The 15,089-nt window shown below is 44.4% G+C and overlaps 1 protein-coding gene across 1 annotated transcript in view; it reads right to left on the bottom strand.

Annotated features, from left to right (window-relative positions):
- LOC135530244 (dedicator of cytokinesis protein 3-like) overlaps positions 1-15,089 on the bottom strand; it is a 277,860-nt gene that overhangs the window by 127,119 nt on the left and 135,652 nt on the right. The window contains 2 exon segments of the mRNA XM_064958601.1: positions 4,654-4,692; positions 11,365-11,453. Coding sequence (XP_064814673.1) covers positions 4,654-4,692; positions 11,365-11,453 — 128 coding nt within the window.

The following is a 15,089-nucleotide window of genomic DNA, read 5'->3' as shown; positions in this document are numbered from 1 at the left end:
TGTAGGGCTGAGTACTAGGCTAGATGTGTCCATGTAGGGCTGAGTACTAGGCTAGATGTGTCCATGTAGGGCTGAGTACTAGGCTAGATGTAGGGCTGAGTACTAGGCTAGATGTAGGGCTGAGTACTAGGCTAGATGTAGAGCTGAGTACTAGGCTAGATGTAGGGCTGAGTAATAGGCTAGATGTAGGGCTGAGTACTAGGCTAGATGTGTCCATGTAGGGCTGAGTACTAGGCTAGATGTGTCCATGTAGGGCTGAGTACTAGGCTAGATGTAGGGCTGAGTACTAGGCTATATGTGTCCATGTAGGGCTGACTGACAGTGTAAGAATGACGACTGGGTTTCAATTTATGATGTTCTGCACGCTACAATCAGACCCTTTTTTTATGAACCTAAAATGACACAACTAAATCTAACTGCCTGTAGCTCAGGCCCTGAAGCAAGGATATGCATATTCTTGATACCATTTGAAAGGAAACCATTTGAAATGTGTGGAAATGTGAAATTAATGTAGGATATTATAACACATTAGATCTGGTCAAAGATAATAAAAAAATGAAATAATTGTACCATCTTTGAAATGCAAGAGAAAGGCCAAGGTATTATTGCAGCCCAGGTGCAATTTAGATTTTGGCCACTAGATGGAAGCAGTGTATGTGTAAACTTTTTGACTATTACAATGAACAATTGCATAGCTGTTCAAAATGTTGCATCATGACTGCCCAAATGTGACTACTTGGTTTATTCATACATTTTCAAGTTCATAATTGTGCCACTCTCCTCAAACAATAGCGTGGTATTATTTCACTGTAATATCTACTGTAAATATGACAGTGCAGTTAGATTAACAAGAATTTAAGCTTTCTGTACATATCAGATATGTCCTGGGAAATGTTTTTGTTACTTACAACCTCATGCTAATCACATTAACCTATGTTAGCTCAACCGTCCCGCGGGGGGGGGGGACACCGATCCCGCAGAGCTTTTAACCGTCTCAGCTGAAGACTAGGAATTAGTTCTTTAGGTCGCAAGCAATATTACTCATCACCAAGGTGGTTCCCTGAATCGCTAAGCAAGGAGTTAGCCAGACAGGGCAAAGCAGAGGAAGCGTCCGGCAGACAGAGCAATGTAGAGGATGTCAGGCAGACAGAGTAATGTATAGGAGGTCAGGCAGACAGAATAATGTAGAGGAGGTCAGGCAGACAGAGACATGTAGAGGAAGAGTCAGGCAGACAGAGCAATGTAGAGGAAGAGTCAGGCAGACAGAATAATGTAGAGGAAGAGTCAGGCAGACAGAATAATGTAGAGGAAGAGTCAGGCAGACAGAGCAATGTAGAGGAAGAGTCAGGCAGACAGAGCAATGTAGAGGAAGAGTCAGGCAGACAGAGCAATGTAGAGGAAGAGTCAGGCAGACAGAGCAATGTAGAGGAAGAGTCAGGCAGACAGATCAATGTAGAGGAAGAGTCAGGCAGACAGAAAAATGTAGAGGAAGAGTCAGGCAGACAGAGACATGTAGAGGAAGAGTCAGGCAGACAGATCAATGTAGAGGAAGAGTCAGGCAGGGGCACAGAGGGGCTGCACTTACACCAATTTATCTCCGTCTCTATGGTGAGCGGGGGGCATGGAGGAGGGACCAGATGGACACCAGGGAGGAGGGACCAGATGGACACCAGGGAGGAGGGACCAGATGGACACCAGGGAGGAGGGACCAGATGGACACCGGGTAGGAGGGGCCAGATGGACACCAGGGAGGAGGGGCCAGATGGACACCAGGGAGGAGGGACCAGATGGACACCAGGGAGGAGGGGCCAGATGGACACCAGGGAGGAGGGACCAGATGGATGCCGGGTAGGAGGGGCCAGATGGACACCAGGGAGGAGGGACCAGATGGACACCAGGGAGGAGGGACCAGATGGATACCGGGGAGGAGGGGCCAAATGGACACCAGGGAGGAGGGGCCAAATGGACACCAGGGAGGTGGGACCATATGGACACCAGGGAGGAGGGACCAGATGGACACCAGGGAGGAGGGACCAGATGGACACCGGGTAGGAGGGGCCAGATGGACACCAGGGAGGAGGGGCCAGATGGACACCAGGGAGGAGGGACCAGATAGACACCAGGGAGGAGGGACCAGATGGACACCAGGGAGGAGGGACCAGATGGACACCAGGGAGGAGGGGCCAGATGGACACCAGGGAGGAGGGACCAGATGGATACCGGGTAGGAGGGGCCAGATGGACACCAGGGAGGAGGGACCAGATGGACACCAGGGAGGAGGGACCAGATGGACACCAGGGAGGAGGGACCAGATGGATACCGGGGAGGAGGGGCCAAATGGACACCAGGGAGGAGGGGCCAGATGGACACCGGGTAGGAGGGGCCAGAATGACACCAGGGAGGAGGGGCCAGAATGACACCAAGGAGGAGGGGCCAGAATGACACCGGGTAGGAGGGGCCAGAATGACACCGGGGACACAGAAAGAGACACAGTAACACATGACATGGGAAAAAAGGAAAAGCAAACTACAGAATGACGACGGTTGAAAGAGACTCTACTCTTACCACTTCCATTGGGCCATGCTAAGTGTAACTATAGCTTGCTTGTAGCATGCAGCCTGACAAAGTGCTCTCATTAACTTGTCTCCATGACAACCAGGCCGGCCATCTACAAAAAAGAACACCACTATTTTGTTTCCCTTCCAGGTAATCAGAGATCAAGACATTATTTCATCCCCAGATCGGATTGAGTCAGCTGAACCCTACTGCATCTCAGACCGGGGTCCAAATACTATACTTTAAAGAATGTGGAAGGGTTTGAAGGGTTTGAAGGGTTTTCTTTAGCCTGCCTGGAGTGCCAGATTGATAGGGTTCCTATTTATTACCTATTGATCTATTAAGTCAGGCAAGCATAATCAATCACAGATGAAGTGAAATTATTTAAAAATACCACTTGAACCCAGATCTGCTAATACTTGCCACCATCAATCCCATGGAGAAATAAACATTTAGAAATCTATGAATACTGAACCGTACTCTCTGACCAATCAGTTACTCAGACCTACTGATGTACTGGCATTTCACACAATACATCATTAACACAATGAGGACAGCTGGGAAGCAGATCCTGAGTTTAACACAATGAGGACAGTTGGGAAGCAGATCCTGAGTTTAACACAATGAGGACAGTTTAACACAATGAGTTTAACACAATGAGGACAGCTGGGAAGCAGATCCTGAGTTTAACACAATGAGGACAGTTGGGAAGCAGATCCTGAGTTTAACACAATGAGGACAGCTGGGAAGCAGATCCTGAGTTTAACACAATGAGGACAGTTGGGAAGCAGATCCTGAGTTTAACACAATGAGGACAGTTGGGAAGCAGATCCTGAGTTTAACACAATGAGGACAGCTGGGAAGCAGATCCTGGAAAGCAGATCTTTTAAATTATAAAGATGGACTGGAGCTGAACAATACACACTAAAACTTAACGAGACGATAATGGAATGAGGACAGCTGAGTGGAATATAGATTTTTCCTGCAGACAACATTAATCACGAGAGGAATGTGGACCACAGCAGTGGGAAGCAGGATGGACAAACAGATAGATAGGCCCAGAGCAGGGTTCAGAGTTCGTACTGGTCAGGTCACATGGTCTGGAAAAAAGTTCCTGGGTCTTTTAATTTATAAAGATGGACTGGAGCTGAACAATACCCACGTCCACAGAAAACTGAACCGTGTGTTGTAGAATTTGAAACACCGTCCTTAAGATGCTAATAAAGTTGTATTTGATTTCAATTTAATGGAATGACCTGGCATGATTAGAAGCTTGCGAGTGGAATGAAGATCAGATCTTTCCATCTTTTAGCTGGGGAGATGGACCTGAGGAGAAGTGACAGACAGATGATCAGACCTGAGGAGAAGACAGGAATGATCAGACCTGAGGAGAAGACAGAGAGATGATCAGACCTGAGGGAGAAGACAGAGAGATGATCAGACAAAAGGAGGAGAAGAAGAGAGATGATCAGACCTGAGGAGAAGAAGACAGAGAGATGATCAGACCTGAGAAGAAGACAGAGAGATGATCAGACCTGAGGAGAAGAAGACAGAGAGATGATCAGACCTGAGGAGAAGACAGAGAGATGATCAGACCTGAGTAGAAGAAGACAGAGAGGATCAGACCTGAGGAGAAGAAGAGAGATGATTGGGGAGGAGAAGACAGAGAGATGATCAGACCTGGTCAGGTCACATGGTCAGAATAAAAGATTCCTGGGTCCTGATTTGAGAAGCTAGATGATCAGACCAGAGACAGGTGTACCACCCTGATACATTACACCTGACAGAGAGATGATCAGACTCCTCAGCCCTGACGTCCACAGAAATAGAGATGATCAGACGTGTCCTTAAGATTGAAGAAGAGAGATGATCAGACCTGATCGGGAAGACAGAGAGATGATCAGACCTGAGAAGAAGAAGACAGAGAGATGATCAGACCTGAGGAGAAGAAGACAGAGAGATGATCAGACCTAATGAGAAGACAGAGAGATGATCAGACCTGGCATGATGACCATCGAGACCTAACGAGAAGACAGAGAGATGATCAGCTTGAGAAGACAGAGAGATGATCAGAAGAAGACAGAGAGATGATCAGACCTCTATCAGACCTGAGAAGAAGAAGAGAGATGATCAGACCTAACGAGAAGACAGAGGATTCAGACCTCGAAGAAGACAGAGAGATGATCCTGAGGAGAAGAAGACAGAGAGATGATCAGACCTCGAGAAGACAGAGAGATGATCAGACCTGAGGAGAAGAAGACAGAGAGATGATCAGACCTGAGGAGAAGAAGACAGAGAGATGATCAGACCTGAGGAGAAGAAGACAGAGAGATGATCAGACCTGAGGAGAGATGAAGACCTAATGAGAAGACAGAGAGATGATCAGACCTGAGGAGAAGAAGACAGAGAGATGATCAGACCTGAGAAGAAGAAGACATAGAGATGATCAGAGAAGAAGACAGAGAGATGATCAGACCTGAGGAGAAGAAGACAGAGAGATGATCAGACCTAAGAAGAAGACAGAGAGATGATCAGAAGAAGACAGAGAGATGATCAGACCTGAGGAGAAGAAGACAGAGAGATGATCAGACCTGAGAGAAGAAGACAGAGAGATGATCAGACCTGAGATGAGAAGAAGACAGAGAGATGATCAGACCTGAGGAGAAGAAGACAGAGAGATGATCAGACCTGATGATCAGAAGAAGACAGAGAGATGATCAGACCTGGAGAGAAGAAGACAGAGAGATGATCAGACCTAACGAGAAGACAGAGAGATGATCAGACCTGAGAAGAAGACAGAGAGATGATCAGACCTAAGAGAAGACAAGAGAGATGATCAGACCTGAGGAGAAGAAGACAGAGAGATGATCAGACCTGAGAAGAAGACAGAGAGATGATCAGACCTGAGAAGAAGAAGACAGAGAGATGATCAGACCTGAGAAGAAGAAGACAGAGAGATGATCAGACCTGAGAAGAAGAAGACAGAGAGATGATCAGACCTGAGGAGAAGACAGAGAGATGATCAGACCTGAGGAGAAGACAGAGAGATGATCAGACCTGAGGAGAAGACAGAGAGATGATCAGACTGAGAGAAGACAGAGAGATGATCAGGAGAAGACAGAGAGATGATCAGACCTGAGGAGAAGACAGAGAGATGATCAGACCTAATGAGAAGACAGAGAGATGATCAGACCTAGAAGAGAAGACAGAGAGATGATCAGACCTAACGAGAAGACAGAGAGATGATCAGACCTGAGGAGAAGACAGAGAGATGATCAGACCTAACGAGAAGACAAGAGAGATGATCAGACCTGAGAAGAAGAAGACAGAGAGATGATCAGACCTGAGGAGAAGACAGAGAGATGATCAGACCTGAGAAGAAGAAGACAGAGAGATGATCAGACCTAACGAGAAGACAGAGAGATGATCAGACCTAACGAGAAGACAGAGAGATGATCAGACCTGAGTAGAAGAAGACAGAGAGGGATGATCAGACCTGAGTAGAAGACAAAGAGATGATCAGACCTGAGGAGAAGACAGAGAGATGATCAGACCTGAGGAGAAGACAGAGAGATGATCAGACCTAATGAGAAGACAGAGAGATGATCAGACCTGAGAAGAAGAAGACAGAGAGATGATCAGACCTAAGGAGAAGACAGAGAGATGATCAGACCTAATGAGAAGACAGAGAGATGATCAGACCTGAGAAGAAGAAGACAGAGAGATGATCAGACCTGAGGAGAAGACAGAGAGATGATCAGACCTGAAAAAGAAGACAGAGAGATGATCAGACCTGAGGAGAAGAAGACAGAGAGATGATCAGACCTGAGGAGAAGAAGACAGAGAGATGATCAGACCTAATGAGAAGACAAGAGAGATGATCAGACCTGAGAAGAAGAAGACAGAGAAATGATCAGACCTGAGAAGAAGAAGACAGAGAGATGATCAGACCTAACGAGAAGACAGAGAGATGATCAGACCTGAGAAGAAGAAGACAAAGAGATGATCAGAGCTGAGGAGAAGACAGAGAGATGATCAGACCTGAGAAGAAGACAGAGAGATGATCAGACCTGAGTAGAAGAAGACAGAGAGATGATCAGACCTGAGTAGAAGAAGACAGAGAGATGATCAGACCTGAGAAGAAGAAGATCAGACCTGAGGATGAGAGAGATGATCAGACCTGAGTAGAAGAAGACAGAGAGATGATCAGACTTGGAGAGAAGAAGACAGAGAGATGATCAGACCTGAGAGAAGAAGACGAGAAGACGAGAAGACAGAGAGATGATCAGACCTGAGGAGAAGAAGACAGAGAGATGATCAGACCTGAGGAGAAGAAGACAGAGAGATGATCAGACCTGAGGAGAAGAAGACAGAGAGATGATCAGACCTGAGGAGAAGAAGACAGAGAGATGATCAGACCTGAAGACAGAGAATGATCTGACCAGAGAGATGATCAGACCTAACGAGAAGACAGAGAGATGATCAGACCTGAGGAGAAGAAGACAGAGAGATGATAAGACCTGAGGAGAAGAAGACAGAGAGATGATCAGACCTGAGAAGACAGAGAGATGATCAGACCTGAGGAGAAGAAGACAGAGAGATGATCAGACCTGAGGAGAAGACAGAGAGATGATCAGACCTGAGTAGAAGAAGACAGAGAGGGATGATCAGACATGAGTATAAGAAGACAGAGAGATGACCAGACCCACTGGGCACAGACGTCAATTCAACATCTATTCCATGTTGGTTCAACGTCATTTCATTGAAATGACGTGGAAACAACGTTGATTCAACCAGTGTGTGCCCAGTGGGGACCTTGCACGACGACGATGACGACGAAGACGAAGTATCTCCTCAGGCCTTTTTCTGTTAAGATCTGATCAGACCGGGATGGTGAAGGGGGCAACAGACAAGTCAGTTTCACTTATTAATTTCACATGAGAAAACGTTGATGTTTTTCTGGCAGCAAATGACCAGACATTTAGAGATGGTGCCAGCATGGATGAATAATGTGACTGAGCCCTGCAACGCCTTCCCCACTACTGCAGACACTACTGCATTCTGACATTACTAAAACACTACCACTAGGGTGTGTGTGTGTGAGTGTGTGAGTGTGTGGGACAGGGGGTATGGCATGGCAGCGTGTGTGCTAGCGTGTCAGTGCACATGAGCGTGTGTGTTAGCGTGTGTGTTAGAGTGTGTGTTAGCGTGTCAGTGCATATGAGTGCACATATGAGTGTGTGTTAGCGTGTGTGTTAGCGTGTGTGTTAGCGTGTCAGTGCATATGAGTGTGTGTGTTAGCGTGTCAGTGCATATGAGTGTGTGTGTTAGCGTGTGTGTTAGCGTGTGTGTTAGCGTGTCAGTGCATATGAGTGTGTATGTGTTAGCGTGTGTGTTAGCGTGTCGTGTGTGTTAGCGTGTGTGTTAGCGTGTCAGTGCATATGAGTGTGTATGTGTAGCGTGTGTGTTAGCGTGTGTGTTAGCGTGTGTGTTAGCGTGTCAGTGCATATGAGTGTGTGTGTTAGCGTGTGTGTTAAGCGTGTGTGTGTTAGCGTGTCAGTGCATATGAGTTGTGTGTTGTGTTAGCATGTCAGTGCATATGAGTGTGTGTGTTAGTGTGTGTGTTAGCGTGTGTGTTAGTCAGTGCATATGAGTGTGTATGTTAGCGTGTGTGTTGGTGTGTCAGTGCATTGAACGTGTGTGTTAGCGTGTCAGTGCATATGAGTTACTAGTGTAACTTTTAACATATGAAAATCTTACTTCTACCACATATCCTGCCGTTCTCAGGCTTTTTGCATAGAAAATAAATTCTCATTCGTGCAGTGCATATGAGTGTGTGTGTTAAGCGTGTCAGTGCATTGAGTGTGTCGTGTGTGTTAACGTGTGTGTTAGCGTGTCAGTGCATATGAGTGTGTGTGTTAGCGTGTGTGTTAGCGTGTCAGTGCACGTGTGTGTTAAAGCCTGATGAGTGTGTGTGTTAATGTAACTCTGTCAGTGCATATGAAGTTTCATGTCAGTGAATACAGGATGTGTTAGCGTGTGTGTTAGCGTGTCCACTGAGGATGTGTTAACAGCTAACTAAGCTCTGAGCAGCTGTCAGTGCATATGAACTCCCAGTGGAGTGTGTGTGTGTTAGAGTGTGTGTTAGCGTGTCAGTGCATATGAGTGTGTGTTAGCGTGTGTGAGCGTTTCTGCGTGTCAGTGCAATCTAAAATGGAGAAAGAGTGTGTGTGTGTTAAAAAAGTGTGTGTGATCCTCAGTGCATAAATAGCAGATCTGCACCGGGTAAAAATATGATGAGCCACTATATCAGCAGCTATTAGATGGAACCGTGAGCATATGAGAAACCAGTCAGACACATATCCCTTGTCCAAGTATTCTCATTCTGTGTTCTCAGGCTTTTTGCAATCATTTGGAAATGTGTTGTGGGTAGATGGAGACTACAGTTATGAGCTTTCTGTGGAGAAAGAAAAAAACTGCAAATGTGTTATGGGTAGATGGAGACTACAGTTATGAGGTAAAACTGTGTGTTATGGGTAGATGGAGACTACAGTTATGAGGTAAAACTGTGTGTTATGGGTAGATGGAGACTACGAGGTAAATGAGGTTATGAGGTAAAGAATGTTTATCATGTAATTAAGGGTGGGTGTAAGGCTCTGTAGGAGGAGGTCCGAGGTGAGGGACATTGGATCCTCTCCTCCAATGAGCTTTGAGAGGGACGGGGGGGACGGGTATTGAGCCTCTTCACACGTCCTCTTGATGTACACAATATCAATTAAGAGAATGACATTCATATTGGTAGGTTACCAATTACAGAGATTACCAGAGTGAAGGGAAGTGGTGAGATTGTGTGTCATCCCTGTGAGGGGCTGGGCAGAGGGCGCGAGACACACACATATGCCAATGTTTTTGCTTAGAATTATTTTTAGCAATGGTAGCAAAATTAGCGGGTGGGGGTCTCTGACCAACCATTTTAAAGGCCCTCCTCTTGGCCACAGCGATAAAATGTTGCTGTTCTAATGCAAATTTCCTGCAATCTTACACAGTTTGACGTGGCTTATGCCTTGTTCTTATGCTATCTGAGTGATCAAACATTATAACAAAATCAATGAGGGCCCAATGCCATGACATTTAGAGAATATGAGATTCTCCCTGGCTGTATAGTTTTTATTGAGGTGATTGTTAGCTCTCAAATAATATATATATATATATAGCTCCATTATCTTTTCTACAATCTTTATTTCTGGCTTGAGTCGTTTAAGTTTAAACTGAAAACATTTTAAGATCCCAAAATACAATTTTAAAAAACACAGAGGGTCCGTGGGGGGCCTCGGTCCTCAGTGCTTCACTAGTATAGACCTTTTCAACAGCTTTTTCAGGAAGTGAACCCTGGAACCACAAAGACCATCCGGTGTGTTTATAAACAGCTAAGCTAGCTATCTCGATCTAGTCGTTTTCTCAAGATCAAAATGCTTTGACCATAGTATCTGTATGGCATGGTCTTTATGACCCGAGGACGAATCTATTTTACAAAATAAAAGTTTTGAGATTTCCCAAAGAAGCATCACAGCGGGTTGCATTGCCTGCATCGATAGTAACGCCAGCAGCACGAAGTGGCGGCACCAGGATGATGTGTAGCACACAGGAAGTTGTTTACCATCTATTCTAGGTAACGTCCACTAGCTAGCGTGCTACATACAGTATGAATAGGATAGACAGCCATCCAATATTAGTATTTTTAATGACATAAACGTTAGTTTGATTTGGTATAAAACAACGTTAGCTACCGAGCTAGTAGCTAAGCTAGCTAGATAACAGATTGCTAGTCCCAAAGAGAGAACTTTGACAATACGAAATGATATATCACTTGAGAATAAGGAAGTAAGTGCTGGTCTTTTATTTATTTTTATTTTATTTAACTAGGCAAGTCAGTTAAGAACAAATTCTTATTTTCAATGACGGCCTAGGAACAGTGGGTTAACTGCCTGTTCAGGGGCAGAACGACAGATTTGTACCTTGTCAGCTCAGGGGTTAGAACTTGCAACCTTCTGGTTACTAGTCCAATGCTCTAGCCACTCGGCTACCCTGCCACCCTGCTGCTGTCTAATTTCTATGTTTACGGCCGTGACCGGGAGTCCCATAGGGCGGCGCACAATTGGCCCAGCGTCGTCCGGGTTAGAGGAGGGTTTGGTCCGGCGGGGGGAATTAGTTCGCTCATCACGTTCTAGCGACTCCTTGTGGCGGGTCGGGCACCTGCAGGATGACTCCGGTCGTCAGTTGAACTGTGATTCCTCCGACACGTTGGTGAGACTGGCTTCCGGGTTAAACGAGCAGGTGTTAAGAGGCTCCTTGTTTTCGGGACGACGCCTTACTCGACCTTCACCTCTTGGGGAGTTGCAGCAATGAGACAAGATCGTAAATATGAAATTGGGGAGAAAAAAGGGGCTAAAATGAAATAACTACGCATAACTACCTAGAATATGCATGGCCAACCTTGCTCCTAGAGATCTAGCTAATGGGTGAGCAGGCTTCTGTTCCAGCCCTGAAACCTGACATTCTGTGTGATCATATGAATTAAACACTTCATTTAAACTACTCAATAATATCTTGTTTTGGAGTAAGATGGATGTCTAAACCCACAAATCATTTACATAGGCGTTAGGCAACGTAACATACCATAGTTGGTGTTATAGTGGGTATCCCAGCATGTTAAGTGAGTAAACGTTGGGCAACGTAACATACCATAGTTGGTGTTATAGTGGGTATCCCAGCATGTTAAGTGAGTAAACGTTAGGCAACGTAACATACCGTAGTTGGTGCTGGGAGCTGTGTACTTGGTGCTGGATTTTCTTATGATGTTTTCGTGGATCTGGTACCACTCGTTCTCATTGTTACATCTGGAGAAAGAGAAAGAGAGAGAGAGAGAGAGACTTTTGTATATTATCTACCTCACTTGCTTTGGCAATGTTAACATGTTTCCCATGCCAATAAAGCCCCTTGAATTGAATTGATAGAGAGAGAGACAGAGAGAGAAAGAAAGAGAGGGAGAGAGAGAGACAGAGAGAGAGAGAGAGAGAGAGAGAGGGAGAGAGACAGAGAGAGAGACAGAGAGAGACAGAGAGACAGAGAGAGAGAGAGAGAGAGAGAGAGAGAGAGAGAGAGAGAGAGAGAGAGACAGAGAGAGAGAGAGAGAGAGAGAGACACAGAGAGAGAGGTCATAAGCAGATGAGCTCCTGCCTTTTTCATCATGTTCTTGAAAAAATATAGATTTGGAGTTCGATAAACAGAAAGAGAGCGAGCCACAGACAGACAGACAGACAGACAGACAGACAGACAGACAGACAGACAGACAGACAGAGGAAAGAGACAGAGGAAAGACAGAGAGCGAGAGAGGAGAGAGAGAGAGATTGACCCCTGTGTCAAATATGTTTGGCATTCTCTCCAGCAGTGGGAATATATCTCCACATAGTTCTACCGACTGTTCATGTTTTATTTTTCTTTCACATCCCATGCCATACAGTGTTTATGGTAAAACATATGAAGTGGATTGTGGATGCTATGTGTCATACAGTATGTGCTATGTGTTCTCTTAAAGACAAAATCGATAAAGAGGAGATAGAACTCTGTTATATTCTATTCTATTCTGTTTTATTCTTCTCTATTCTGTTCTATTCTATTCTATTCTGTACTATGCTTCTCTATTCTGTTCTATTCTATTCTTCTCTATTCTGTTCTATTATTTTCTTCTCTATTCTGTTATATTCTATTATGTTCTATTCTTCTCTATTCTGTTCTGTTCTACTCAATTCTAATATATTATACTCTATTCTGTTCTGTTCTACTCTATTCTAATATATTGTACTCTATTCTGTCCTGTTCTATTCTATACTACTCTATTCTACTTTATTCTATTCTATTCTACTCTATTCTACTATATTCTATTTTATTCTACTTTATTCTATTCTACTCTATTATATTCTATGCTACTCTATTCTACTCTATTCTATTCTACTCTATTCTCTTCTGTGCTGCAGCCTTGCCCCACGAGAGGTCGTCTCTGTACAGAGAGACCGTCTGAAGCAACAGATGTGATGCACATACAGTCCAAATCTGTCTGCTTCTCACTGTCTTCACTCCCTTCATAAATCTCTACTTTACTGTTTTCTGTTCTGTCAAAATGGGATTGTTTTTATGTTTGTTGAAGGTGGACAACTGGCAACCTATATAGGCCGACTACTCACTGTCTGAACACCGTTTTGATTATTTTTCAGTACAATGACTAAAACCAATATAATATAAATTGTGTGAATGAGTATCTAGACATCTGATATAAAGACTAGCCAAGTCTAGTAAAACCATGTCTGGATTATAAAATGCTTACACTAGCACCTACTTCATTCATACACATAGCGACAGCGACTGCTCTCTGAACATTCAGACAGAAACCCACAGGACAAACTCTTTATCTATACTGTATGACTGATGTAGCCTGACCACCCCTCTAGTTGATTCAGAACCTAGGTAGAACTATGAACACCTAGTTGATTCAGAAATAGGTAAAACTATGACCACCCATTTAGTTGATTCAGAACCTAGGTAGAACTATGACCACCTAGTTGATTCAGAACCTAGGTAGCTATGATAACTATGACCACCTAGTTGATTCAGAAATAGGTATAACTATGACCACCCATCTAGTTGATTCAGAACCTAGGTAGAACTATGACCACGTAGTTGATTCAGAACCTAGGTAGAACTATGACCACCTAGTTGATTCAGAACGTAGGTAGAACTATGACCACCCCTCTAGTTGATTCAGAACCTCAGAAGTAGAACTATGACCACCCCTCTAGTTGATTCAGAACCTAGGTAGAACTATGACCACCCCTCTAGTTGATTCAGAACCTATGTAGAACTATGACCACCCCTCTAGTTGATTCAGAATAGAACTATGACCACCTAGTTGATTCAGAACCTAGGTAGAACTATGAACTATGACCACCACCCCTCTAGTTGATTCAGAACCTAGGTAGAACTATGACCACCTAGTTGATTCAGAACCTAGGTAGAACTATGACCACCACTCTAGTTGATTCAGAACCTAGGTAGAACTATGACCACCCCTCTAGTTGATTCAGAACCTAGGTAGAACTATGACCACCCCTCTAGTTGATTCAGAATTAGAACAGAACCTAGTTGATTCAGAACCTATGAACTATGACCACCTAGTTGATTCAGAAATAGGTCTAGTTGATTCAGAACCTAGGTAGAACTATGAACTATGACCACCACTCTAGTTGATTCAGAACCTAGGTAGAACTATGACCACCCCTCTAGTTGATTCAGAACCTAGGTAGAACTATGACCACCCCTCTAGTTGATTCAGAACCTAGGTAGAACTATGACCACCTAGTTGATTCAGAACCTAGTTGATTCAGAACCTAGGTAGAACTATGACCACCCCTCTAGTTGATTCAGAACCTAGGTAGAACTATGACCACCCCTCTAGTTGATTCAGAACCTAGGTAGAACTATGACCACCCCTCTAGTTGATTCAGAACCTAGGTAGAAACTATGACCACCCATGATTCTAGTTGATTCAGAACCTAGGTAGAACTATGACCACCCCTCTAGTTGATTCAGAACCTAGGATTCAGAACTAGACCACCCCTCTAGTTGATTCAGAACCTAGGTAGAACTATGACCACCCTCTAGTTGATTCAGAACCTAGGTAGAACAATGACCACCCCTCTAGTTGATTCAGAACCTAGGTAGAACTAGACCACCACTCTAGTTGATTCAGAACCTAGGTAGAACTATGACCACCATTCTAGTTGATTCAGAACCTAGGTAGAACTATGACCACCCCTCTAGTTGATTCAGAACCTAGGTAGAACTATGAACTAGTTGATTCAGAACCTAGGTAGAACTATGACCAACCTAGTTGATTCAGAACCTAGGTAGAACACACTCTAGTTGATTCAGAACCTAGGTAGAATGACCACCCCTCTAGTTGATTCAGAACCTAGGTAGAACTATGACCACCCCTAGTTGATTCAGAACCTAGTTGATTCAGAACCTAGGTAGAACTATGACCACCCCTCTAGTTGATTGATTCAGATTCAGAACCTAGGTAGAACTATGACCACCCCTCTAGTTGATTCAGAACCTAGGTAGAACTATGACCACCCCTCTAGTTGATTCAGAACCTAGGTAGAACTATGACCACCCCTCTAGTTGATTCAGAACCTAGGTAGAACAATGACCATTCAGAACCTCTAGTTGATTCAGAACCTAGGTAGAACTATGACCACCCTCTAGTTGATTCAGAACCTAGGTAGAACAATCTAGTTGATTCAGAACCTAGGTAGAACTATGACCACCCCTCTAGTTGATTCAGAACCTAGGTAGAACTCTAGTTGATTCAGAACCTAGGTAGAACTATGACCACCCCCTCTAGTTGATTCAGAACCTAGGTAGAACTAGTTGATTCAGAACCACCCCTCTAGTTGATTCAGAACCTAGGTAGAAAC

The sequence above is a fragment of the Oncorhynchus masou genome, chromosome 5, assembly GCF_036934945.1.
Source record: "Oncorhynchus masou masou isolate Uvic2021 chromosome 5, UVic_Omas_1.1, whole genome shotgun sequence".
NCBI lineage: Eukaryota > Metazoa > Chordata > Actinopteri > Salmoniformes > Salmonidae > Oncorhynchus > Oncorhynchus masou.
This window is presented reverse-complemented; position numbering and strand designations above follow the sequence as displayed.